This window comes from Alligator mississippiensis, chromosome 3 (assembly GCF_030867095.1).
Source record: "Alligator mississippiensis isolate rAllMis1 chromosome 3, rAllMis1, whole genome shotgun sequence".
Taxonomy (NCBI): Eukaryota; Metazoa; Chordata; order Crocodylia; family Alligatoridae; genus Alligator; species Alligator mississippiensis.
In genome coordinates, this window is record NC_081826.1 from 43,489,052 (window position 1) to 43,514,698 (window position 25,647).

A 25,647-nucleotide genomic window follows, 5' to 3' on the forward strand; every position below is an offset into this window, starting at 1 on the left:
ATTAACCGCTAAATTATGTTAAATCAGACATTCTGGAGAATAACCCTTGGATAAAACCACATTTTACTAGGTAAGTTGGATCAGAGTGGCTTTTAGTGTACTGGTTTATCTTACCTTTAAACCTGCAATATCAAGATTTGGTTTCTTTATTCCTTTTCTTATGAGTGTCTGTCCAGATTCTGTTCACACATTGAAAGGACAGGGAGGTCTGGTCTTCATAACTATTCAGTAAGCAATAGGGTTGGGATACTGCCGAGACCCACCCAGCAAGAACAAGAGAACATTTTGCCGTGGGCAGGACTGGGCAGAAATTTCTGTCAACTGGGTGTCTTAACTGGTATATTTATCTCCTTTAGATTATAAATGCTGCTTTGATTCAAGTGGAATCTTTGACATCTGAGCTTTTTGAACCTGGAAAAGCTAAAAGATAGTTTGTTCATTTGTGACACACTAGCAGGGTTGGCCTGTCTCTTTTCTTAGAGCTCCAGGTGTCTTGCCAACTATATCAGTGTGTATGGGATCTTGACCAACCCTGAATTTACTGACAGAGAAAACGATGTGCAACAGATATTCTTTGTTCTATGTTTATGCCCTAATTAAACTGCAGGTGGCCAGTATAAAAGCCAGAATGACCTTTGGATGTAATGCAAATGGACATTTGAGGAGATAACTTCAGTTATTTTCCTCCCTCACGCTGCAGATGCTTTAGCTGTGTATTTGGTCCTCTGAGGGATGAATGAAATGGTAAACTAAGACTACTACAAGACCCAGCCAGAATGCCTCAAAAAAGCCAAACAGATGAATTTTGATACCTAAGCAAATGACCTATGGCCATAGGAACATCCTCATCTTTAGACAAAGACTTGCTCGTTTAGTTAATACAGAATAGAGATGTACCATGATGAAGGGGCTTTGGTTATTCTGCAGTTTGCAGTGAGAACTTTTCAAGCAATGGCCAGCAAATTCATTATTAGCTTTGTTTGTTTTGAATCACTTACTATTGACTAGGGAGGATTTGGCCCTCAGGTTATTGCATTCTGAAGCTTGCAACACTTCAAGAGCTCTGTTGTCCCTCCAGAGTGGAGGAGGCTGGCCACTAAAAGCAGCCGTATACAAACAACTCCTCCCCCCTCTGTGAGGAGAGAAGGTCCTATCTTGAGCAGAAGACTACATCATATAAGAGCTCTGTTACTTTAAATGTATCCCATTCATAAGGCAGAGAAAGCCCTTTAACTCTGATTCTTATTTCAAATCAACTATTCCTGGCCTAAAGAATACTTTAGCTATTGTTTTCCTGCATAATAGCTTGGGAATAATGAAAAATGCACTTGAATATCTCTAGGCAAAGAAAACACCAGAATTTACATAGTAGAAAAGTGAAGTGAAGCAAAAAGAACAAGTCATCTTACATAAACTACCTTTATTAGTTCAATTTGATACAAGCCTTACGTTGGCTTCTTTTACAGATACTATCATATAATATTTAGTTCCCAAATGCAACTTTTTAAATCCTATTTTTCTGTCTTTTCATAAAGATAATAAGTGTCATTCTTTGAGTAGATTGGCACTGAACTGTAGTGCTGGAAGATGCTTGAAAGTTGCACAAAACTGCAGGTATTTAAAAAGGCACCTATTGACTGAAAAAATAACTCTGCTTAAGTTTTCTCTGTGCCTCCCAGGAATAAATGGTGTGGATCCACTGAAGTAGTACATATGGAAACAAAAGGTCATATTTGGTCTCTGTATGTATCGTCTTGGACTCCTAAACAATATCTGCAGAGAAGCATCACATCTGGTGGCCGTCTACAAACTGGCCAAGGGGGACCAGCAGGCTATGTGAGAGTCCCTGTTCTCCCCAGCACTACCAGGAGTAACAAGGAATAATGACTGTGAGTTGACAGAGAGTAGATTCAGGCTAGATATCAGGAGGCGCTACTTCACAGTCAGGGCAGCTAGGAGCTGGAACCAACTTCCAAGGGAAGTGGTGCTTGCTTCTACCCTGGGGATCTTTAAAAGGAGGCTGGATAATCACCTAGCCAGGGTCGTTTGACCCCAGCACTCTTTCCTGCCCATGGCAGGGGGTCAGACTTGATGTGATCTACTTAGGCCCCTTCCGACCCAACCAACTATGAAACTATGAAAAAATAGCCAGGGAGCAATGTGGCAAAATTTATAGGGTTCCTTATTTTAATATATTTCAGGAACTATTATTAAACTGCCTGGAATTTAACTTAAAAAAAATCTTATACTACCTAATGATGTTTTAAGACATTAAAAACATACCACAATTTTCCAACTAAAATAGTTATGGTTATTATTTTACGTTATTTAGCTACATCATTCATTCACTTTTTCATCTAAGGAGTAAAAACTTGCTGTATAGTTTGTGATGTCTGATAATATACAATATATGTTAAGCTAAATTTTCATCTTATCTAAATATTAGAATCAGCCTAACCAAAATAGCTTAACTGGGAATATTACCAACAAACAGATTTCACTGCAACTCAGTTAAGCTAAGCATAAGATCCTCAATGATCACAGTTTCTTGGGGCATCTATATATATGCTCCAGGATGGAGGTGGGGGTGCTTCAATATAAGTGACTCAGAGCCACTCTAATTAAAGCACCCACAGTGTCACATGTATTCAGTGTCCTGCGCTTCAAAATGGCAGTAGGGGCACTTAACTAAAGCTCTTTGAACAAGCTTTAGTTCAAGTGCCCCCATGGCCATTTTGAAATGTGGATGCTGAATACACATATGGAGGCTTCTGGAGCGCGCTAACTGGCATGCTCTAGTAGACTCACAGCAGAGTCGATTAGAGTCTGCTCTGATGTGTGCTGTTACATGTATAGTTGCCCTGGCATTCCAAAGTCCTGCTGAAACCAATCAAATGAAGACTTCTAGTGTTACCTTTCAATAAAGAAAGCAATTACTGACCACAAAGATCTAGCCTAGTTCACTAATTATTCCACGGGAATTTTTAAGCTTCTGGAAGGCTTGTGTGGGAGGGAATTTTGAGTTGTGGTCAGGCATAAAAGCCAGGGAAGACCAGGTGTCAAACTGATTTTGGTGCATCTTTAAAGTCACTAGTAAACCAGATTAAGTGAAACAAAATGTACTAATCTAATGAATAGATTTGACTAAAGGAAAGGTGGTTGATATTCTAGTCTTCCAAATAAACAGCAGGTGCTAATTCTGCTTCCATGACATATGAAGTCTACTTTTTCTGTTGATAAATCTTTAGTATGCAAATAGGTAGTATAAGAAAATGTTATACAAAGCCCCCAGGCACCAAGTTGAACCTGACCTGATTTTTATGAGTCGGAACCACACATTGTGGTTCAAATGATCAGTTCTAATGTGCAGTTCTGGAAGGATAATCCATCTGGTCTTGCTGCTTAAATGCTGACTTCAGTGACACACTAGCAGACCAATTTCATTCAGTTTAAATGATGAAGGAAAATTTCTATTGGGTGTTTTTTTTTAATGTTTGCTGTAACTGCATATCCTGAAAAAACAGCTGTCTAGGTTAATGCTACAAAACCACCAGTGACAAAGATGGGGGATGGGTGGCAGTGGAAGAGGGTGAGCTCAAAATAAAAGCAGCTCTGGGCTTTGCCAGCAGGTTTGAAGGAGGCTTGCACCACTCTGTGCAAAGTAAACACATTCCACAAGCCAAGCTCTTTAAAAGGTATGGCTATTGCTTTACAATCTTACACTGCTTTTGACACAGCTGCTTAAGAAATGTGCTAGGATCCCAGGTTAGAAAAAGGCTACTAGTATGATCCAAGGGTTTGTCTACACTTAGAAATCAATCCAGAAAAACAGGGCATGAATTTAAAGTGGAAGGGCTATTCTCGGAACAACTCCCCGGTAGACAGATTCACAATAGGAATGTCCATAAAAGGAGCTTGTCCAGTCAGTGCCCAAGTGTAGAGAAGCCCTGAGCTTGTAAGGTTTTCATTTTCTTTTCACTAGTAAAGAAAAATGCTAAGAATTCTAAATAAAATAAACTGAATTCCTTAACATTTAATTTTGGAGGGCAGGGGGTAGGATGGAGAAGTGACTGTAAGTCTGTTAAAGGTAGTGTAAATACTAAAGAAGGCTACCTTCCAAAATAAATCTTTGGTTATATTCATTTGCTATAAAGATTTAAATACAAAGAATAACAAGGCACGTAAGGGTATTGTCTTCTAAATTAGAAAATTAGCTTAAGATTGTGTCACCTGAATTTTTTTCTGAATTGTTCACAATTGGAGTTAGCAAATTTAGTAACTAAAAACAGGCCAATTTTTATTCTACTGCATAGGTATGAGGACAGAATATGGTCTAACAGCAGTGCTAAAAAATAGTGCAGCAAGAGTCATGAGAAGTTTAGAGAACAAGAGCAAGGTAACTAGAAATTTACACAGCTCCAAATCTAAGTCGGAGTGGGGAAAAATCTGACCTATGGGCCTAATCTGTTTGGCCCATAACACACATCCCGCTACCCTGGGTGCACAGTGGGGTTGGGGCGGCTCCTTCCGGTTGCTACCACCAGCCCCAGCCCTGGGGAGACTGGCAGGAACCTGTGTGCACGGCCCTAGCCCTGACCCTGGCCCATCCTGCGCCCACTCCAGACTGGCTCGCCCATGCTGATCAGCAACAGTGGCAGCACTTAGGCAGAATCTGTGCCGGGCGTAAGGGAAAAAGTAGCTGTCTCCCCTCACTGCTGCTGCTGGGCCCTTCTTGCTGTGGCTGCCTGGATCCCATGTCCAGGCTGCCCTGAAGTTCTAACCCCTGTTACCAGCACCACCTCTGGGCTGCCCAGCATGGCAGTGGTCTCAGTAGAGGAGCCACAGGGCATCTGGGTGTGGGCAGCTGCAAAAAGAAGGTCCTGGCAGCAGTGAGGGGGTTGCTGTTTTTCCTCTGTGCCCAGCAGCAGCTTCTGCCTGGCTGCTGCTTCTCATTGTGGATGGGCTGGTCCAAGGCAGGCATGGGGTGGGCCAGGGTTGGGGCTGGGCACACAGGACCCTACCGGTCTCCATAGGGCCGGAGCTGGCGGCAGCAACCAGGAGCTGCCCCAGCCCTGCTGGTCTGGAGCTAGTTTGCTCTGTCCAGGGCAGGTCTGAAGCAGGTACAGGGTGGGCCAGAAACGGCTGTGCACTTGGGTCCTGGCTGGTCTGGAGCTGGCTTGATTCAGCTGGGGCAAGTCTGGAGCAGGTGTGCGGCGGGCTTGGACAAGTCTGGAGCAGGTGTGCGGCGGGCTTGGACAAGAGCTGTGTGCTCAGCTGCTACTGGGCAATAGTGGTAGTGGCAGGGAGGGGCTGCAGGGCCCGCAGGCTCTGGGTTTGGTGAGTTATGTGGGATGGGGGGAGGGTGCAGACAGGCTCACAACAGCTCCCCACAACTACTCATGTGGTCCACAGGCCCAAATAATTGCCCACTCCTGTTCTAAATGTTCACAGTCCTCAGATATAAGAAACCCCACAAGTCAAGATTTGTGGGTCTGTTATAAAATCCTACTGTTGCTGTTGTATAGCTCCAGGTTTTAGTAGTCTGAAATCCATGTAACCATATTTCTTTTGTATAAAATGGTGGTCTGTTGTATTAATGTTCAAGTAGTTTTAATCATACCTGTGAAAATAAAATTGAAGATGCTCAGGTGCTATATATGTGTTATTTACATTTTCCTACCACATTTAGAGGGTTTAAACTTCTAAACAGATCTCAGACTTTGGCAGTGATATTGTAGTGAAATGTACAAATAAGCAGAACTGGATTTTAAGTATTACTTGCCCTGTAATGCAGATCTTACAAAAGTGTTAGAAATGTGAGAGAGAACTGTGAGCAATGTTTTAACAATCCAGGTCAAATACAAAAGCTTGCAAGTATTCAGGACAAAGAAAGAAAGAAATAATCTGTGGGGTCCTTTGAGGTGGAAACTCTAAACTAAAGGAGAACTCTAAACAACTTGGCAACGAGATAACTATACTGCTAAAATAGTCCTCTGTTGTTATCCTAGGTTATAGTATCATCCAGCTTCAGAAAAAGCTAAACAAGAGGCTAGGGGGATTAAAGGAGCTCTGTCATACAGTTTCAGGTTCAGATTGACCTTACTTTAAGATGTTATACACAGGTAGAGACTGGAATTTAGCAAAGGTCATTTTAATGCTTCATTCTTTTACTGACATGTATAATTTTTGCTGGAAACACAAAATATATGCAGTCTGTTAGTTTTCCCTATCACCTTTGAAGAATTTAAATACTTTTCCCAAAATTAAGTATATTTTGGCTGTCACGAAATATCATGGCTTATATATAAACCAGGTAAGAATAAAGGATCATACGACAGCTTTAAAAGACTCGGGTGAAACATCCAAACACTTTTAACATATCAAAAACTCACGCTTCCATGTTTTTAAAAAAGGTACTGCAAACAGCTCAGGAAAAGGCTACAAGTCAAGAGTTCTTGATACATATCTATACTGATTGAGAGTACTTTTTAAAAAAGGCAGGTTTTAATGCTCAATATTTGATTGATGGACTTAAAAATGGACATAAAACCTCCCCCTGCAGACTATAATCTTTCCAGACTATTTACAAAGTCTCCAGAGTGCGTAAGCTGCTCTTTATAAAAGATGTTTGTCCTCTGGGATCCATTCAGAATTTAGATTCTTTATAATTGATAGAAATTTTGCCAGCAGTTCCCAAAAAGTAGAACCTTGTATGTTGTTGCACTTACTTCTTTTTAGATGACGGTAACTTCCCTAGGTTTTCGTTTCATACTCTCCAGCCGTGTTAGAGGTCGAAAGTTTGTGGATTTCTTGTTTCCCTCAGTAGTGTTCAGTCGGCAGTCTTTCTGCAGGCTTTTTAGCAACTCCATTAATTCACGCTTTTCAAGCTCTGCCTGCTCCAGCTCTTGACGATGCTGTCTCTCTGCTGCCAGGAGGGAGCGCACGTCAGACATCATTCGTGACATCTGACTCTGAAAGCAGACATAAAACAGACTGATCCAAAAACTCAAACTAATCCAGTTCCGATGATGGTTGGAGTTGACACGGTTTCTGCATCTCTAGGAGGACAGACAGTGAACAGCTAAAGTATTCTTAACTCCAACTTTCAGTGACAAAACAAATTTCATCCTAGGGAGAATGCAGCACAGCTCCTTCCTGCCCTCTCGCACTCATCTCAAATAGGACCATCTCTCAGATTCTAGATTTACCAGCAGATTTCAATGTTGCTTCTTATGATTTGTATCTCAAAATCCTAAAGAAGTTTGTGATTTATTTTTTAGTCACTTCCAGTATTTTAATTAAGAACCTTAAATTAGAGATTTAAATTGCTCCAGGCTTTGAGGATTGTGTTTTTTTAGGGTTTTTTTTTTTTGTTTTGGGTGACCGGATAAAAAAAACTGGATGAATGGTTATACAACACATCATCTCACTTGCTATTTAACTGACTTTATCTATAATGGGGTTTGGAAGTGTGTTTGAATACAGCTCCAACAATTATGCAAGTCAGCAACATAGCACTACAGCCCATGTTTCTTTTCAGGATAAGATACTTAAAGTGCAAGCACAGGAACTGAATTACTCTGACATGCCTTGTGCCTTAATAGTTTAGCTGGAAACAGATGCAGCAATCTTTTGAAAATCATATTTTAGATGTCTAAAATATAAGATGATTTTTTTCACTTATAAGAAAGAAATGCAGCTTCCCTTACTGGGAAGAGCAGCAAGCCTTGACTTCTGGGAGAAGAAAAGCACTAGAAAATGGTTCTGGTGCCCACTTACCTTCAGCTCCTCAATTTCATTTTGCAGCATGCTCTCCTTTTGCACCATGTGTCTTCTCTGGGAATCCAACCTAGATTCCATCTCATGCTTTGCTTCTTCCACTCTGCAGATCATTTCTGACCTAAAACGGTCCAGGTTTTCATTTTTAACCAAGGAAGTACACCTGTATTTTTTTTTCCAAGAGTCAGAACAACCTTCTACAGCCAAATAGTCACTTCACTTTTGAATTAAAGGGGTTCAGGATTAGAGGCAAGAAGAGCCTTTCAGTATATTTTGCCAACCAACAGTATTCTTGCTTGGTGTGTAACATTCAAGGGTTTCAATCTTCCTTTGATGGAACACTCAAATCCTACTACTGGTATCAGGAGAAGAGAGACCCAAGGGTCTCATTCCTGTGGTGATGGGCAGCAGTATGCAAGACATTGCAGGAATAATTCCAGAATTTAAACTCTTTTTAGCCTTAGTTAATGTAATGTTTTTTAGTAAAAAACATATGATTAACTTTGCTAATAGGTAGCTGGTATCTTGTGCAGAGTATGGCATCTACAGAAACTGGTGTGCTTACCTCAGGCTGGCCTGAGGGACTGTTTGGCTTAACAGACCTTTGGATGGTTATTTGTGTGTTAGTTTAGGAGTAATGTACTCTGTCAAAATAAAAAGGCATGAATATGTCAGCGTTTGTCATTCCTTTTGCTCCAAGGAGGCTAGGCCACCATAGAAATCTGTAATCTTTTGCTCTTGTCAATTTCTGCTGGGCACTCAAAGGCAATAATTGTGAGAATACTATTTTAATTTAGTTATTAAACAGTCACAGCCAAAGTCCTAATGTTAACAGGTTAACCCTTTGAATTGTATGCACATTAGCATCCCTATTGCCGTGGTATGAGGAGAGGTCACTGGTTCTCATTGCACTTGGGTCACTGGCCAACTGCAAGGGAGCAGGGACCACCACTGACCAATGGAGAAAGAGAGAAGGCGGCAAGGAACAAAATTGGTGGAAGATTATGGAAAGGTTAAACTGGAGGAAGAACAGAGAAAAGAGGAGAAACAGGAAAGAAGTGCAAACATTTGCACTGGCTGGTATTAATTAGTCTTTTGTGATTTATTTTAGGTGAAAGCTAGAACCAGCCTCTCATTGCTGATTTAGAGCTACTGAACACAATTAGAGACTTTCAAACTATTGACTCTAACTACATATACATGCCTAAAGCCAAATTATTCATATTAAGCTAAAAAATAAACGTGTTCAACAGTCTCAGTCTAATTCTTAGGGAGTATTTCACTAGTTCAAGTACTCATTTATTTTGAATAATTCTAAACTCTGTGTATGAAAAAAATAGACCGATCAAAATAATTTAGGCTAAAAAAAGTAGTAAGAGCTTAAAGTGTGTGTGTGTGTATTAAGAACAATGAATATCAATTGACAGTAATCATAATTAAGAGCTAGTACTTGAAACTATTATATGCAATAATTTTAGATCTACAATAATATAAACACCCCAGAAACAGAGAAAGAACCATACCGAAGCAATTCCAGTTCTGTTCTTAGCTCTGCGACGCAGTTATGCTGTGTGTCTTCTGTACTGAGGACTGTGTAACCACAACCATTGGGACACTCACGGCTCCGGTATTCACACAGTGCCAAATGGCTATCTAAGTTACGTCGTTCAACCTGAACTGGACAACCTAATGGGAAGCAATAAACTAAAAATTAAGCCAGTTAAAATTCAAAGAAGCACCCCAAAACTTAGCAAAAACCATCCTAATGGGCATGGAAGCCACAAAGCACAGAACTGACCACGTTCAAGTCTGTCAAAACAAACAACAAAGCAATTCCCTTAAAGCGTAGAGAGAGACCCATGATAACACAAATAATAAAAAAAGGCCCTAAAATATTGTCTCGATTAAGCTTGTAGCTACTTTCCTACTGTTGGTCAGGCACTGAGGCAACTTCACTCATGGCAATGCTAATATGGACCAGGGATACTAGCAGTTGCTCTAAATTAACATTTCCACCACAGAAAGGAATCATTGGAGACCTAGAAAAATGCCAGTGTTGACAGCTTGGGGAATTGAGACACTAAAAATACAGTACTCTAAAGATAATTTCAAATTTCCAAAAAAACCTCTGGGCTGGCCAAGACTCTCAAAGCCTGAGGTAAGAGTTGTGGTGCACATTTTTAGTCTCTTATGAGAATTGTGGGAAAAAAAAAGTTTCACTGCATAAGGTTTGCTGGTCTGAAAAGGCTGAGAAATGCTGCTCTAGACTACTGTCTTACTTATCTGGCCTATTCTTTAGAAGGACAGACAGAACAGAAAGGCCATGGAATAATGCTACAGCAAAACACTCTGGCTACTACTCATGAAAATGGAAAATGTTAGTTGTCCAGTGGAGGTTTCTAGTAATAAGATAGTGGAGTTGCATAAAATAGGCTTTAATGTTGCCTCTTAAAACACAAGTTTGTCGCATGCGACAAAACCCTTTGCATAGAATTCTTAAATGTGTTTTTTATGAAAAATGTATACTGTCAAAAATGGAGCTTTTTACTAAAATATTGGTCAGGGAAAATTTTTTTTAAGGTCCCAGGTGGAATTCCTATTTAAAATTAGAGAAGGAAACCTTCTGCAGGACAGCCACAAGGCAACAGGCAATTCCAGGGGTAAATTATGACACACAAGCTTCATAGTCCTTTAACAGCTATTGCACTCTATGACTTTTCTGTAATAGGAGCTGAGATCAAATCCTTGGAATAGGTTGAAGATTATGAGATACTCCATCCTATTTGTGCATGCTATGACTTAAAAATGCATAAGGTTTGAGAGAGATTTTGTTCATTAAATAGTTCTATTCATTTAACAATATTTCATTTGAAAAGCTTAAAGTATACATGCAGTGAAACTGAAGTACCAGTGAAAACTAACTTATTGGAGGAGGCCCATGTACTAGCATAAACAACACGGGGCCTAACACTTTGGAGCACATGCTTTATTTCATACACACTGATAAAATCTAATAACTATATTATTGTTTTTCACTGTACCTTCTATTGAAAAAACTTTTAACAAATCTGGAAACTCCTAAGAGAGAGCTATGCTGTAATTCTATCTAAAAATCACTAAGATTGTCAGAAAGCCGAGGCCATAGACAGGTGTTTATCCCTGGTAGCAAGTAAGGGTCTCTCTGAAATTCTTTCTGCTAGAAAAATCCCCTGGGAGCTGGAGTGTACATGCGTTCCAGCCCCCTGGCCAGAGGGTTACACAGGGGGGTGCTAGAGGGCTGCTCCCTGGGCTACCTCCACCCTTAGAGGAGCCCATTGATTGACAGCCTGCCCTCTTCCCTGCTTTGGAAGGGGGATGGCTCTCAAACTGGTGCTTGGCAACTGCTGAAAAGCTCTGGGACAATACCCCTCTCCCCTATCTTCTCAGGTTCCATCATGGCAAAATAGCTCCCACACCATGCACTCCTCTGGGCCAACCCCTGGGCTGACCTGCAGCAGTCCAGGAGGAGGTGGGGGCATTCTCCTATGGTGGAAACCCATTCAGGAGGGTTCTCCCAAAAGGAGAATGTCCCCTCACCAATCAGTTGATTGGTGGCAGGGGCAAGGGAATTTTTCAAACCAGGGTCCCCACAGGGCTTCCTGACAACTCACCCCCGGATGGGCTATCAGCTAGTTCTCTTCCACAAGAAATCTCATGAATGGCTGTGTACTCTCTTTCTGTACCATGAGAAATACGTTTCTCTAAGCACAAATGTAATGCCTATTCACAGCTGATCCAAACATCACATGTATAATTGATGTGGCTTAAGAAAATTGTAAATTGGCAGAAAGTGAAAACTATGCTTCATAGCATAATTGAAAAAAAATTAGTACGTAGCCCAATATTCTAATTAATTCTTACTAGTTTGCAGATGAGAAGAAACAACTGTGGACAATAAATCAGGAATAAACCTTGTTTAGAAGACTGTTGTAGTGACCTGGGTGTGCTAACTTATTTTCTTTGAGTTTTGTTTTGGCTCTCGGTTTGGTTTTGTTTGTTGAAAAGATTGTGCCTGAACCGGAATGTCAAGCTGAAGTGCCTGTTTGCTCACATTTCTAAAGAAAGGTTCTTTCTTTTTGGTCTACAATTAAGAACTCAAATGAATGTCCATTGCTGCTACTCTACTGTCATGAAGTTTGACAAGCACCAGTTTTTTTCTGTATAGAGAGGGCTCGGCTTCTTTTACTCACCAGCATTTGAGCAAGATATCTGGCCGTATTCACATTCTCTCTCATGTCTGTCTATAGATTCTAGAGAACAGACCATGTCACAGCCATGTTCTCTGTTTTTGCAGTGAAGCTGAAGTCGATTTAGGTCATTTTTCATATATCTACATACAGAAAAAGTTATTTTTAACTGCTGGAAACTGTAAAAATAGTTGATATTTGCCACATTTCAGGGATTCTCACTCCTACAAGGAAAAAGGGCCAGTTCTCTGTTCTGTATTTTTAGCATTCAAGTTATCACACTTTATTAGACAAGGCCAAAAGTTGGGGAAACCTATGGTAATGGAACATTTTGGTGCAAAATTAAATGTACAAATGAAGTAATGTTACCAGTAAGTCACAATTCGAAGTAACAGATGCTAATGCTAGCTAAGAGAGAGGCTATAGCAGGGGTGGGCAAAATCCAGTCTGAGAGCTGGATTTGGCCCGCCAAGAGATTTTATCTAGCCTGTGGTGGGTCCCGTAGTCCCGCCTGGTCCAGGTATGGAGGACAGCCTAGGCCATGGTACATGCAGCCATTTCTGCTGCCCCCAGATGCTGTGGGGCTGGGGAAGTACAGCAGCCAGACTCTACTTCCTAGCAGCTGTTTCCCAGCGGTGGCTCTTTTGGCTGCCACAGTTGCTGTCACCACTAGATTTGGCCCCCACTGCCTGGACACCCCAGCTTGTCTGCCCCGCACCCATCACTGGGGGGCACTGGATAGAGCAGGCAGGTGGGCTGGGACTCCAGAGAGTGGCTGGGACCCCCATGGGCAGGATGTGTACAGCTGGGTGCATGGGATAGGGCCACAGGTGGGTGGGGAGTGGCATCTGGGAGCAGGATAGGTGGAAGGGGCCAGGGCTGAGATCGCAGGGCGCTGACAGCACAGGGCCATGCAGGGAGTGGATTGCAGCTCTGCCCCATGCTGTCATCACCCTGAGATCCTGGCCCTGGCCCTGCCTGCCCCCTAGATGTTGGTTCTTGCCTGCCTGCAGCCCTATCCCATACATCTGGCTGAGTTCGCCTTGCCTGCTGGTCCACGGGGACCCAGCCTGCTTACTCCGTCTGGCACCCCTGGACCACTTAGGGAGTTTTGGTGAGCTGCTGCAGGGGAGACAGCGGAGGCCACTGACCTGGCCTGCAACAACTTACCAAACCTCCCTAACAGGCCCTCCAACCCAAATAATTGCCCATCAGGGGCAATAGCTTGTATTATTTCAATTCGATGTTAAATAGATTTCATTCAGATCTGAGAAGAATTAGGGGCATTTGGAGCCATAACGTTTCAGGAAGGTCATGAAAACCATATTGATAAGCAAATACAAAATGAAGGTGCTGAGTTAAACAGAAGATCCTTGCTTTAGTATAAAATTTAATAAACTTTGCTAAACTTCTGTAAAGCTTTTTTGGCAACACCTTCCAATTTATTTTATGTTTCCAAACTATAAGTGTTGTGTCAAATGTTGTGATCTTATGGCAACCTTCATTTTTAAGTGGCTGTTTAAGCCTAGCTGCAAGATTATCAACCCCCCCCCACCCTTTTCCTTACTAGTGCTTACACCATTTCTGCCAGTGGCAGAACTACAGTGTTTGGAACATTTGGGAAAAAAATGTAGCAAAGGCAAAACCAAAATGTAACTGTAAGAACTTGATGTGGCAGGGCACTTTTGGGTGCCTGCCACTTTAAGACTGGGAGCAGGGAGCCCAGCCCTGATAAGGCAGCCATTTTAGATCTACGCCCACAGGGAAGAGATAGCAGTCTGCCGCTAGCAGCTGAAAAAGCAACACCTGGTTGAGCTGCTGCTCAGAACATCCTTGGAGGTAAGGGCAGGAGCTACGGGGATGGTAGGAGGCTCCTGGTCCTAGGTATGACTGAAAACTACACCCTGCTGGGGAAGGATGGCCTGGTGGGGCTACCCATGGTGGGGGAGCTCCCCAGAAGTGCCTGGCCAGTTGCCTCCCCACTGAAAGGCAGGGAGGGACCCCCACATCCTGGTCACCCAGACTTAGGGACAGGCATGGGGGCCAGGTACATCTTCAGACACCTGAGCCCCACAGGGGTGTGAGACCCTGGAAGCCCTAGGGAGGGAGCAGTAGAGTGGCCCAGAGAGAGGGCAGGAGAGTGGCCCCAGAGCGGGGCAGTTACATACGGTAGGCCCGCACAGAGTAGGGGCCGTTGTTACGACCTGAAGGACTGTGCGTAAGCAAGGTGTAGAGTAGGACTGAAGGCCGGTCTGAAGGGCTGCACCAGGGGGTGTGTTGAGTAGGGCTCAAGGATGGCTAAAAAGGCAGCACATGGGACAACCCCCACAAGTATATGAATGTGGAAAGTTGCCTGGTGAGGTGCTATGGGCAGAGTCAGTTCAGTGTTAGGCACAAGGCTGATGCCATGTAGAGTAGGGGAACATAAGCGATCTGAAAGGCTGTGTGTGCAGTGCCAGCACGAGAGTAGTTAAACCTGGTAATCCAAGGGGGTCACTCAAGGGAGCAGGGCAGGTTGTGAGAGGCACTGTATAAAAGGCCTGGTGAGAGAGAGTGGTGTGGAACAATCCCTAGTGAGAGAGGGGCAGTATGAATGGGCCTCTCACACACTGCCTTCTTTGGAGCCTCAACTGTGGACCTAGCCTTGCCCAGCCTTAAACCAGAGCTGTAATAATAATCTGGATGCCATCTTTGAGGCATGAGACAAGATAGGGGGAAGTTGGAGTCGTGTAGAGCACCTCTTGGCATTGGGGTGTTAAAATGGGCAGCCTCCTGCATTTTATACCAGTTTGATAAAGAGCATGTTGTGGCAGGTGAGACTGGATAGACTGCCCCATACAGACAGGTGGGCGGACCAATGCTGAGACTTGGCCCTGTCACACTTGGCATAATCCCTCACTTCTTTACTACACTTTGTCTGGCCTACCTAGAAAGGGCCAAACCATTATAGAATCAGGCAGAAAAAAGTACTTTACACATGGATTTCGGCTAAACCAAGCTGAACTGGTGGATTAATTTAGTTATTGTAGTGTGGATCAGCAGAGTGAGAATTACCCGTAAACCACCTCTGTCCCCCACGCTACACAGCCTTGTCACCCTTAATTCATATCCTATCAATCAGTGCTACGTAATTGTTATTGTAGTATTTTATCTATTGTGCATGTAGAACTTTAACTTCATGATTAAAGTAAGAAGATCTGATTCTTGATGAGAATGGTAGAAAATGAAGGGGTGAAAAAAGTTAGTGGAAATGCAACGTGTTTTTTATACTGAAAGAGGAGGCCCAAGGCATGCCTGAATAACTAGTTTCTCTCTCAAGAGATATTTAATAAGCCTTGAGTTGTGTTCATATTTGTGACACTAATCATTACAAGTCAATCTACATAGATGCAGAAGAATGCTAGCTTTGCAGTGCCCGTGGGCTTCTAGCACAGTGTGAAGTCCTTTATCCTGCCGCTTCTTGCAAGTCAGTTAGCTTTGTTGTCGCTCCCTCAGGCAGTTCAGTTCCCACCAAACACACTTCAGTCTCTAATAACACAAATAGAACAAACCAAAATCCTTCATCCTCTCCAGATATTAGAGCAGCCACATTCTAGTCTGGCTTTTCCCCAGCACAACCTGGCTTCTCCTTGCAAGCTGATCCTCCCAGCTTGCACGCTTCTGCTCTCTCCCCTGAGTTTTAAGCTCCCAGTGAGTTTTTAAGCTCCCAGTGGGAGTATGAGTGCCCTCATAAGGGCGTTCAGCTCTGGGGCATTTTGCTAAACAGAGCTGGCTGCTCCGTCAGAGAGCAGACCAACCTGTAACACTTGGTTTCTTTTGAAGAGTGTGGATTGGTATTTTTGTCTGAAGGCAATTTCTGAATAATATTCTAGGACTCCAGGTAAGACAAAAGTACAAATAGGTAATGAGATAAATGTACTGGTTTAAAAAAAAAATAAAAATCATACTATAGTGAAAGTAGTTAATACAGGGTCTTCATAAGTCCTTGTGCACTTTTAAACTATAATAACTAAGGTTGAAGGTATGATAGAAACAATCTGTAAACAGCATTTAAAAGCAAATTTATTAAAGTTGTAGGACAACTAGAGTACACAATGCTAGACTTCATAAGTAATAACGAATTCCTAAATGATAATTTCCCAGAGAAGTGGAAAGGCAGAAGTCCCCATAAAAAGAAGTCCAATGGTGACAGGTCAGGTGAATAAGGTGGCCAAGCAATTGGTTCACATGTTAAACGTGTAGTTTACTTGTCAAAACCATGTTCTTTGGAACTTGGGGCTAGGATCACCAATGCAATTAGTGCAGTAACTCAAGAGCAACTGGGAAATGTTTTCAAGGAGTTGTATTGAGCAATGTATCATGATGGATGGTGGTTATGTTAAGGTTAAGTTTAGCATTGTGTACTTTGGTTGTCCTAAAATTTTAATAAATTTGCTTTTAAATGCCATTTACAGATTTGTTTCCATCATACCTAGAACCTAAGTTATTGAAATTTAAAAGTGCACAAGGACTTTATGAAGACCCTGTATATAAATCCGTACATATGTTTCTGTAAGTATAATCGCAGTTTCTACCACATGCAAGTTATGCCACAGAAAATTGGAGGGGAAGTGGTCCAAATGATAGAAAATGGGCAGGACTCAGATCTGCAATGTAAGCTTTGGGAAGCCCAGTTACAGAATTTCAGCAGTGCAAAGATTTAGGAAAAACTGTTCAGCATACTATCCAATATTTACATACCTGTAGAGAGGGTGTAGCACAGATGCATCAAGTGCCTGCCTGTCCTCGGGGCAGTTACTGTGATGAACAAGCCATCCATGTATACATGTAGTGCAGAAAGCGTGTTCACAAGGAGCCTGCAAGGGATCTTCTAAAACATCCCGGCATATGGAGCACAGAAGTCCTTCATTAACATAGCCCACAAAACGCTCAATATCAAACCCCATTCTTTTCCACAGAGTTTCAACCTATTATAGTATTAAAACATAAATTAGTGGCTCATAAATACTACTGCTTGACACAGACAGTATATTTGGAGCTGCCTAATACAAGGAAAGAAAGTTCCTGCTCCCAAATGTTCAGGGCTAATTTCCTTAGTGGAACTAAGTAACGTTTGAGGATCTCAATCAATCTCAGGAATAACACGGGTGCCAAGCATGATGAAAGCAGTTCTGGACATGTGTAGAAACAGAACTGTAGGCACCCTCAAAAGCTTACTGGCAGAAACATAGATGATTAAAGACTTTAGGCATCTCAGGGCTTAAATTATGGTTTTCAAGATATCAGTGATGAACTTCAGTAACTAGTTCTGTCTAAGGACTGTCTTAGATGTGTAAGCATGCGTGGATCTAGCCCCTCCGGTCCTGAAAGCAGCCACATTAGTAAAAACAGAGTCAAGGTGCTCTCTTCCCCCAAATCCTATTGTACAATGCAATCCTTTGTAGACATGGAACACTTTTCCCATTTGAAGTCTAAATTGTTAGAAATTACAAATAAAAAACAGAACTAGGAAGACTTACTGTTTTAGATGTAACTCACATAAATAGATTCGGCTTTAAACAAACACTTTGGAATTCTGGTTCTCTAGACAGCAGCACGTGATCACCTTATTTGGGTATCTCTTTATCACTGTTAGGTTTTTTATAGGGACACCAAAAAGAAGCAGGCTCAATTATTGTGTTTCCTGAGTTACAGATCCCTATGCCTAACCAACTAGTTACTGAACAGACTGCTGTTCTCATAGCCATTAAAACACATTTTCAGATGCATTTTACTGTGAAGGTTGTTTTACAGCACATCTAACACTTTGGCTTTCTCTCCCACAAGACCCTCCAGCACTGGGAGAATGAACTAAGAGGTACTAAAATAACAGATTTTCAAACAATATTTTGTATTGACAGCATTGTTACTTTAAGTACTATGAGGTATGTAAAATAGTGTTAGTTGTCAAAGCACATTAAGATATTTCAGTTATCTCCTACTTTCAGAGGCCCAGTTTAGACGATTAAATAGTTAATGCATTTACAAACAACACAACATTTTTAAACAGTATTTTGCTTTTCCATGTAGCATAGAAACATCTTTAAGCATATTGGCACAAGCTAACAATATTAATTACCAATATTGCTGATCAGTGATAAACAGAATTTAAAAAGTTAATTAAATCATGTTAGCTAATAGAGGGCACGTTTACATGTGCATTAACATGCTTTAGTTAATGTGCATTAAATTTAGTACCTCCATTGTGAGGTACTAGGAAAATGTGCATTAACTAAAGGGCATGGGGCGCCTATACAATAGCAGGGAGGATGCTCTGATGCACTAATTCCAGCGTGTTGGAGCAGACTAGATTAATCAAGTTTGCTGGAGTGTGGCAATTACTGTGCTCCAGCAGCCTCCCACGTCTCATTTGACGAGCTTTAGAAAAAGTGCCCCTGCTACCATTTTGAAGCACAGGACACTGAATACATGTGATGCTACAGGTGCTTTAATTAGAGCAGCTCTCAGAGCCACTCTAATTAAAGTGTCCCCCCCCCTGCCGAGCATGTGTATAGATGCCCTCAGGTACCACCCTGCCAAGTAAGCAAATAGGTCTAGATTTTTCCAGGCTGGACATGACTCCAAGAAAGTGTGGCAGAGTGAGACAAATTCCATTTTAACACATTACTTTGTCAAAGTTGAACACACACACACACCCCTTTTTCAATACAGATATGCTCAGAGTGAAACGCAGACATTACAAATGAGAAATTGGCTTCAAGCAGTATTTTAGAGCAAATGTTTTGAAGAGAAGTGCTACAATTTCAGTACAGTTCCATGGTGTATTTTGAACAAAATCCATGCAGAAATATTCTGATAATAAGGCTGAGCCAGAAAATATAACAGATTAGTCTAATTTAGCTGTCTGTAATAGATGAAATGCAAGAATCAATTAAAAAGCACAAAAATAAAACATTTTGATGTTTAGTCATTTCAGGCTCTATACAAGTAAACAAAGAGATGAGAAGAAATAACTTGTCTGAAGGTTTTTTCTTTTACTGCTGTTCTTTGAAGAAGTAACAAAAATAATTCAACCATATGTGACTTTTTTCCCCTTCAAGATAGGTATATACTTTATTCTTTTTAAAGCTCTCATTGATCAGAAGCACTGACAAGGTTTTTTTATAAACTTTAAGTTTATTCTAATTAAATACACCATTGTTTCTGAACTTGACTAATTGATTGTAACTTAACTAACTGAACTACAAGCACAATGTAATGGAGTTTATAGTTCTTCACTTACTGCTACAGAACAAATTAAGAATAAATTAAAATATTTCATTTATTTTCTGAAAACCTTAGCATTTGGTTATTATATTCCATTTTTCATCTGATAAAACATGCTCATCTAACTGAGGTTACATTCGGACTATGAGATGCTATTTTTTAAAAAGCACTACTGCAATAATCCAGGTCTGGCCTAGCTACTTCCATAAAAATATAAATTAAAAAGAAAATCACCACCTAAATTCTCTAAGTAAAACCCACTGTAAGGGTCACAGTAATAGATTGAAAGAGAACATATATCAAGTCAGAATACTGACCAGTTTGTTCCCACTGTTCTCAATCTACTAAAATCTAAAAAAGAGACATGAAAGTATTTGAAGCAAGAATCCCACTTCATTTGTAACACACCAATAATATTTAACATCTACTTTACAGTCCTTCATTTAAATAACTTATTTGAACGCAGAACAATGCCGAATCATCCTAAAAGGAGGACAACTGTGAATTTGCTGCTATCCTTTTACCATGAAAATGCACAAAGTTTGTTATTTAAAATCTGTTATATAAAGTATGTTATTGGGTGTTCTTGACTACACAAGCAATTTACATAATGGTTACAAAAGGCAAAGTCAGGATGCTTGGTTCAGTTTATCTGATATAGCACCACAATACTAGTCTACAGAATCTGCAACAGAAGTGCATCAAAAGCAGTTTGTATAGGGTATTACCCAACTATAAACCAGTTTAAGGATCTGCTGCACTTTCATACTTCTTTGCTTTCTAGTGTTGTTTATACCATAGTCAAAGGTAAGCCTACAACTTGTGAAGATGTAGCCTTGCCAATTTGAAACTAGTTAGCTCAAGTACCAGCAATAGTGTAGCCACAGCAACATAGAGTTCACTACCTTGCAGCCTGTATTGAGAACTGCACTCATTTGAAATTGGCTTGAGTATGTCTGCACCTTTGACAGCAGCACAGACACAGTGAGTATGTCTATAGTAGTGGTTAACAACCAACTCAAAGCACCCCCCCATTACTTGTGATTTGAGTGACACCCCATTTCAGAAACTAATTTATTACAGTGCTTACATCCTTGCAGATGGATCAGGCAATGGAGGCAGGTAAGCAACCAGGCAAGGAGAGCCTGGGTTTACCCTTAACTACTTCTCTCTTCCCACTCCCTGTGGCACCCTTCAAAGGATCTTGTGGCACTAGGTGTGCACCAGTTAAAGATTTTATTGGCCAGTACCAATCTGATTGCCGATATGCAGCCTGACAGCCTGGAGAGCAGCATTGGGCTGGTAAGTCTGTGGTGGGGGAAGGGGCATGGGGGTGCAGATCAAGGCCCCCATGGTGAGGGAGGGGAGTGGGGCTGGGACAGGGGCTGCCCAACCAGGACAGGGCATGGGACAGGACAGAACTGCAGGCAGCTCATCGGGGGGGGGGGGGGGGGGGAGGCACGGGGGGCAGGAGAGTGGGGATAGCTCCTTACTCTGCATGCACCCTGGGGGAGACATGGGGGGCATGTACCCCCTGGGTTTGTGTGCACGGCAAGGGTAGGCTGCCCGCTACAGCCTCCTCCTGGTGGGGGGCAGGGGGAGGGGCTGGGCCAGGGCTGTGCTCAGGGTGGGGTGAGCAGTAGTGGTGCTGGGAGGTTATGGGATGGGGTACAGTCACCCCAAAATTCACTGTAGCACCCCATAGCCCCCCTCCCAGTGCCACTGCCACCATATGCCCTGCCCCTGCCCAGCCCACACACCAGGAAGAGGTTGGTGCAGCCCCCAGCCCCTAGCGTGAAGCCCATCCTTGTCCCATGCACAAATCTAGGGGGGACACATGCCCCTCATGCCTCCCCTGGTGTGTGTGCAGCGGCAGAAGCGACCCCGCCCTCCTGGACAAACCACTTGTGACTTTTTGTTCTGCACCCTGCTTTACCCTGGCTGGGCAGCACTTGTCCCTGCCCGTGCTCCATTCCCTCCCTCTGTCCCCCTCCATGAGAACCTTGATCGGCTCCCCCACGCTCCTTCTCTCCCCTGCGCCCCTTATCCACCCACAGACTTACTGGCCAGACATTGCTCTCTAAGCTGCCGGGCTGCACTCCTGGCCATGTGCATGCTGCGGCTGCATACACACACGTAACATTTATCTGTGACATTATCAGCCGCATCGGCCAAAAAAAGCCGATTGCTGATGATGTCAATTTTCCTTTTACCAATGCCAATACAATCTGGACCAATGTATCAGCGCACCTCTATGTGGCACTCCAGGATGTTGAGAATCACTTGCATGTAGAATGCAAGGCAAGACCATGCAGGTATCCTACTTAATTCCTGAGCTGGAAAAAATATACCTTGGTGCTGTACCTGGTTAACTGGCTCCATTTCTCAGCAGTGCTTGGGTACAGCACTACATGAATGTGGCTGATGGCTTCTGGCTTGCAATCTAGTGCCCACTAAGCTAGCTTGGGTACTGCTACACAGTGCTGCCTATGCAGACCAGTGATTCTCAACCAGGGTTCCCTGGCACCCTAGGTTGTCTTGACATCTTTTCATGGGGTGTCATACCATATTTGCTGTTACATGTGCAGACATGATTCACAAGATAAACCTAGCAATTTCAAATAGGAATGTTCACCTGCTGTGTTCTCTCTGAGTTCTTTGCAACAAAAAAGTTGCTCTGTTATCTTTCTATAGTGAAGAGTAAGTGAAAACTAAGCTGGAATTGTCTGAGGGGTGCCTTGAGTCTAATGAGGTTGAGAACTGCTCATGTAGACCTATGCTGTGAGTTTTGAGCCAAGCTCACAAACTCCTCTCTGTTGTGGTGCCCCAAAAAACATGAAAAATGGGTAGAGAACTGGTGCAATCTGATGGCTCCTTATGCTGACTAACTGCAGCTCAGTTTCTTTAGAGAACTCCAGCTGTGCTTGTATGCATCTCCGCACAGGCTGAAGAGAGCCAGTCCTCTGCGATGTCGGGTATTTCCTGCTATGCAGAGCAGACCACATACCTGAAGGGTAGCCAGGAGTCTACGTTTTACAGCACACATGTTCAAACCTTGGCCCACAGGGCAGATCTGGGCCCCAGTGCAATGTCATTTGTCCTGCAGAGCTCTCCACAGGTGTGTGGGTAGCCCCAAGGCTGTAACCTTGCATGCTAGACTGGACACAAGGGGCTGGGTGGGGCTCTGAGGCCTGATTCCAGCTTATAAAACGGGGCTGAAACAGCACAAGGCTCCAAGACCCAATTCTGGCACAGAAAGACAGGAATGATGGTTTAAGGCTTGCATTGGCAGCCAACACCTGTGGGCCACATCTGCCCCACAAGTTTTCTCAGTTTTCAGAGGCGTACTTTTCAGCAGAAGCTGCATTACAGGAGCAAGAAAGCAGTTCTTTGCAGATCTGGGACAGTGGCAGATTGGTGGCCTGCAGTGGTGGCCATGTTGTAAGTGCAGGCCCAGCACTAGTAAAAAGCGGCCAACTCTTAAGCAATTAGCTTATGCCACCTATTCCAGAATGGCAGTAGACAGAGACACCTTGTCTGGGGCATTTTATGTACCTATTTGACCCACATGGCCTAAATGTTTGATGCAGCGGTTGCTGGCTCCAGCTTGGAGATTCAGTTTTTGGGAGCCCCTTTTGTAGCCATGAATCTGTAAGCAGAACACAGTACATTTGGGCTGGTTTGGAGTTTCAGTGTTATCAGTTTCCTGGGGTTGCTATGCCATTTCCTATGTGCTTTGCTGATTTACAAATACTGCTCACTTGACAGTTCATGCCTGGAACATCTTTAACCATACGGGACCTGTGCTCTGTGTACACTTTAGCTTAGGACAGGGATGGACAATTATCTGGGCTGGAGGGGCACTTAGGGAGTTTTGGTGAGCTCAGCATCTCCCCCTCCCAAAAGCTCACCAAAACTCCCTAAGTGGCCCTGATACAATTCTCCTTCAGAGGAGCAGCCGTGGGATTAATAGTATTATTTGGCAGGCCAGAACCCAGCCTGCAGGCTGTATTTTGCTTACCCCTAGCTAGGAGATTTAGGCAGCACGTGCACAGGGGCTGCTTGCTTCACATGTTTCAGCTACTTTGAGGGTCCAGATTTCTTTACCTTCTTGGCTTATTTGGCTAGTTTGAAAGCTGAAATACCATGGCATGAATAATCAAGCTGTTTTTAATTGGGAAGCACAACCTTTATTTTTCCATTAAATATGAACAGAAAGCGCAAAAATTAAATGTAGGGAGGGGAAAACCTGGAGGTAACTATGCCTTTAAACACCTTGGGCAATAAACAAGTTATCAGTGCAACTTGGGAGGGAGCAGGAGGAGGAACATCTGACTTTAAAAAAGTGCAAAAAGAGAGCAAACAGCGGGCAAAGATCAGGCTGCATGTGAAGGGCACTTGGAGAAATGCTTAAAAGAACTTTAAAGTCTGTGGGTAGGGGAGGCCACAGAAATGGTCTGATACTTTGAGGGGTCAAATCACACTGTCCTCTTGCCTACAGTTTAGCTTTGGCTGGGAGCCCTGTGATGAGGGAGGCATTCTCAAAGGCATGGTCAACTGGAGTTGACAGATCTCAGATGCTGCAGACTAGTAAGGAAGGCCAGGGAGCAGGCAGAGGCTGAGTAGTGTGTAGGGACCAACCTGTTTAGTCCCCTAGACCAGTGGTTCTCAATGTTTTTGTACCAGGATGCATTTGTAAACACCAGCCTGCAAGGGAAAGCCCACAGTTCCCCATGTTTTCCTCCTTTAAAGGAGAATCCATTTTTAAAGTTTGTTGGTGATCCTTTCATACATTCTTGCGACCCACTTTTGGGTTGCAACCCATGGGTTGAGAAATGCTGCCTTAGACTATCTGCTGAAGAATACGCCTTCCATTAGTACATGCTTTACTTGCGTTTCAACTTCCAACATTTTCCCTGGAAAGCATTAAATGTGCCTTGGCTACAACTTCCTCTTGACTCAAAGCTTTCACTCTGCTGCAATCTTCTCTGCAAATGTCATGCTTCTTGAAGTTCACCCCCATTATCAATCATCTACCCACAATTTAAGGCCTATAAGCTCCCTGAAAATTTGTTTTCTGTAAGCCCTCAAGATCAGCAGTAACTGAATCATTGCCAACACCAGTATCCCTGACAGTCTGGAAGCTGCAGGTGCCAACCCTAAATGCCAAAAACAGTAACAAGCGCTTACTGACCACTGCTCCATTTCTGTGGTCTCAGAAAAATTATCTTCTCCTCTGCTTTTAGGAAAACCATCTCCAGAGTTCTTCCCAATTTGGGAATACCCTGGAGATGCTAAATCCTTTCTAAGCTTTCCTCCTGCCTTGTTTGCCATGCAGGTATGTTTGTTCTTTCAGTCAACATAGCCCTATAGACTGTAAGCCTGTGCTGACGGAGGAAGGAGATAGTTGCTACTTTTCTATGTATGGCTTGTGCTGGTACGGCTTAGGTAAAGAGCACATTCTATATTTCTTATTCAATTGTCTCTCGTCTTTGCTGTATGCACTGCCAACGCTCTCCTGCAGCTATTGCTGGTGTTAACCAGGCTCGGGAGTGGACAGCAATAACCAGCAACTCCTGGCTACTGAGAACCTTCTCATGCAGAAGTTCTGCTGAGTGCAAGGTCCCCAGCTCCTCCTGAACTCTCTCACCAAGGGTGGCTTGACGCTAAGAGCCGCTGTCTCAGCAGCGCAGGCAGCCAGCTCTGAGCCCAGGTGGCAGCTGTGGAGTCTGCCTTTCTCCTAGGCCAGCGCAAGGTCCCAGGCTTTTCTGTCTCGTGCTGCTGGCCTATCATGCTGGCATTCCCTCACCCTCTTCTCTGCCTGCATTGGAGTGACCAACCTGCAGTATGTGTGTCACAAGTGGCATGGGCAGCCCCTAAGAGTGGCAGACAGGGAGGGGACGGGCAGGCAGCGGAGAGCAGAGCAGCAGATCGGGAAGCAGAGCAGAGGGCACCCCAGGGAGCTGAAAGCCGAGCAGCAGTTCGGGTGGGGAGCACAGGGCAGGGAGCAGACAGCAGAGAGGCAGATTGGGGGAGGGAGCACAAGGCAGGGACAGCTAGCGGAGCAGCAGATCAACCCAGGGAAGGGGGGGTCCGCATTGTTGCTCTGCCCGGGCCCGGGTGGCGCCGGCCCATCGCGCCTCGCGCCCCGCACCCACCTGGCGCAGCCGCCGCCCCGGCCCGGAGCCGCTTGCAGTGAAGACGGTATCCAGCTCGATATTCCGGCACCGCCGCAAAAGAGAGGGGCCAGGGCCCTTTACGGCTGGTATTGCTTGACGGCAGAACGCAGCACTAGCGACAGCCCAGCCAAGCCGCCATGCTAGAAGTGGCCGAAACAGCAGGCGCATGCGCAATACAGGTTTACAAGCCCCTGACA

The 25,647-nt window shown here is 43.5% G+C and overlaps 2 protein-coding genes across 3 annotated transcripts in view; one reads left to right on the top strand and one right to left on the bottom strand.

Moving 5' to 3' along the window:
• Nucleotides 1-1,405: 1,405 nt before the first annotated feature.
• LOC102567565 (RING finger protein 151) lies at nucleotides 1,406-25,618 on the bottom strand. Of its 2 annotated transcripts, none has more exons than XM_006273943.4 (7): nucleotides 25,430-25,618; nucleotides 16,746-16,972; nucleotides 12,009-12,148; nucleotides 9,303-9,465; nucleotides 7,780-7,900; nucleotides 6,729-6,971; nucleotides 1,406-5,620 (listed from the first exon to the last, which is right to left on the bottom strand). In XM_006273943.4, exons 1-6 carry the CDS (start codon nucleotides 25,616-25,618, stop codon nucleotides 6,735-6,737), a joined length of 1,077 nt encoding a protein of 358 aa, XP_006274005.2. In that variant the 3' UTR covers nucleotides 1,406-5,620; nucleotides 6,729-6,734. The 2 variants fall into 2 exon arrangements, with proteins under 2 accessions (XP_006274005.2, XP_019351273.1); XM_019495728.2 differs by lacking the exon at nucleotides 25,430-25,618 and adding an exon at nucleotides 25,112-25,409.
• The window catches only part of RAD54B (RAD54 homolog B), a 114,880-nt gene continuing 114,789 nt past the window's right edge, over nucleotides 25,557-25,647 (top strand). The window contains exon 1 of the mRNA XM_019495726.1: nucleotides 25,557-25,629. The gene's annotated coding sequence lies outside the window, so the exon portion shown is untranslated. The remainder of the gene's footprint in view (nucleotides 25,630-25,647) is intronic.

Bases quoted from the DNA above. Each gene is read 5' to 3' on its own strand.
- LOC102567565 (XM_006273943.4), bottom strand. From the start codon at position 25,618: ATGCGCCTGCTGTTTCGGCCACTTCTAGCATGGCGGCTTGGCTGGGCT. The intron at 7,901-9,302 runs GTATGGTTCTTT...GGACCGTTTTAG, and splicing joins ACAGAACTGGAATTGCTTCG to GTCAGAAATGATCTGCAGAG. The intron at 6,972-7,779 runs GTAAGTGGGCAC...GTCTGCTTTCAG, and splicing joins ATGAAATTGAGGAGCTGAAG to AGTCAGATGTCACGAATGAT.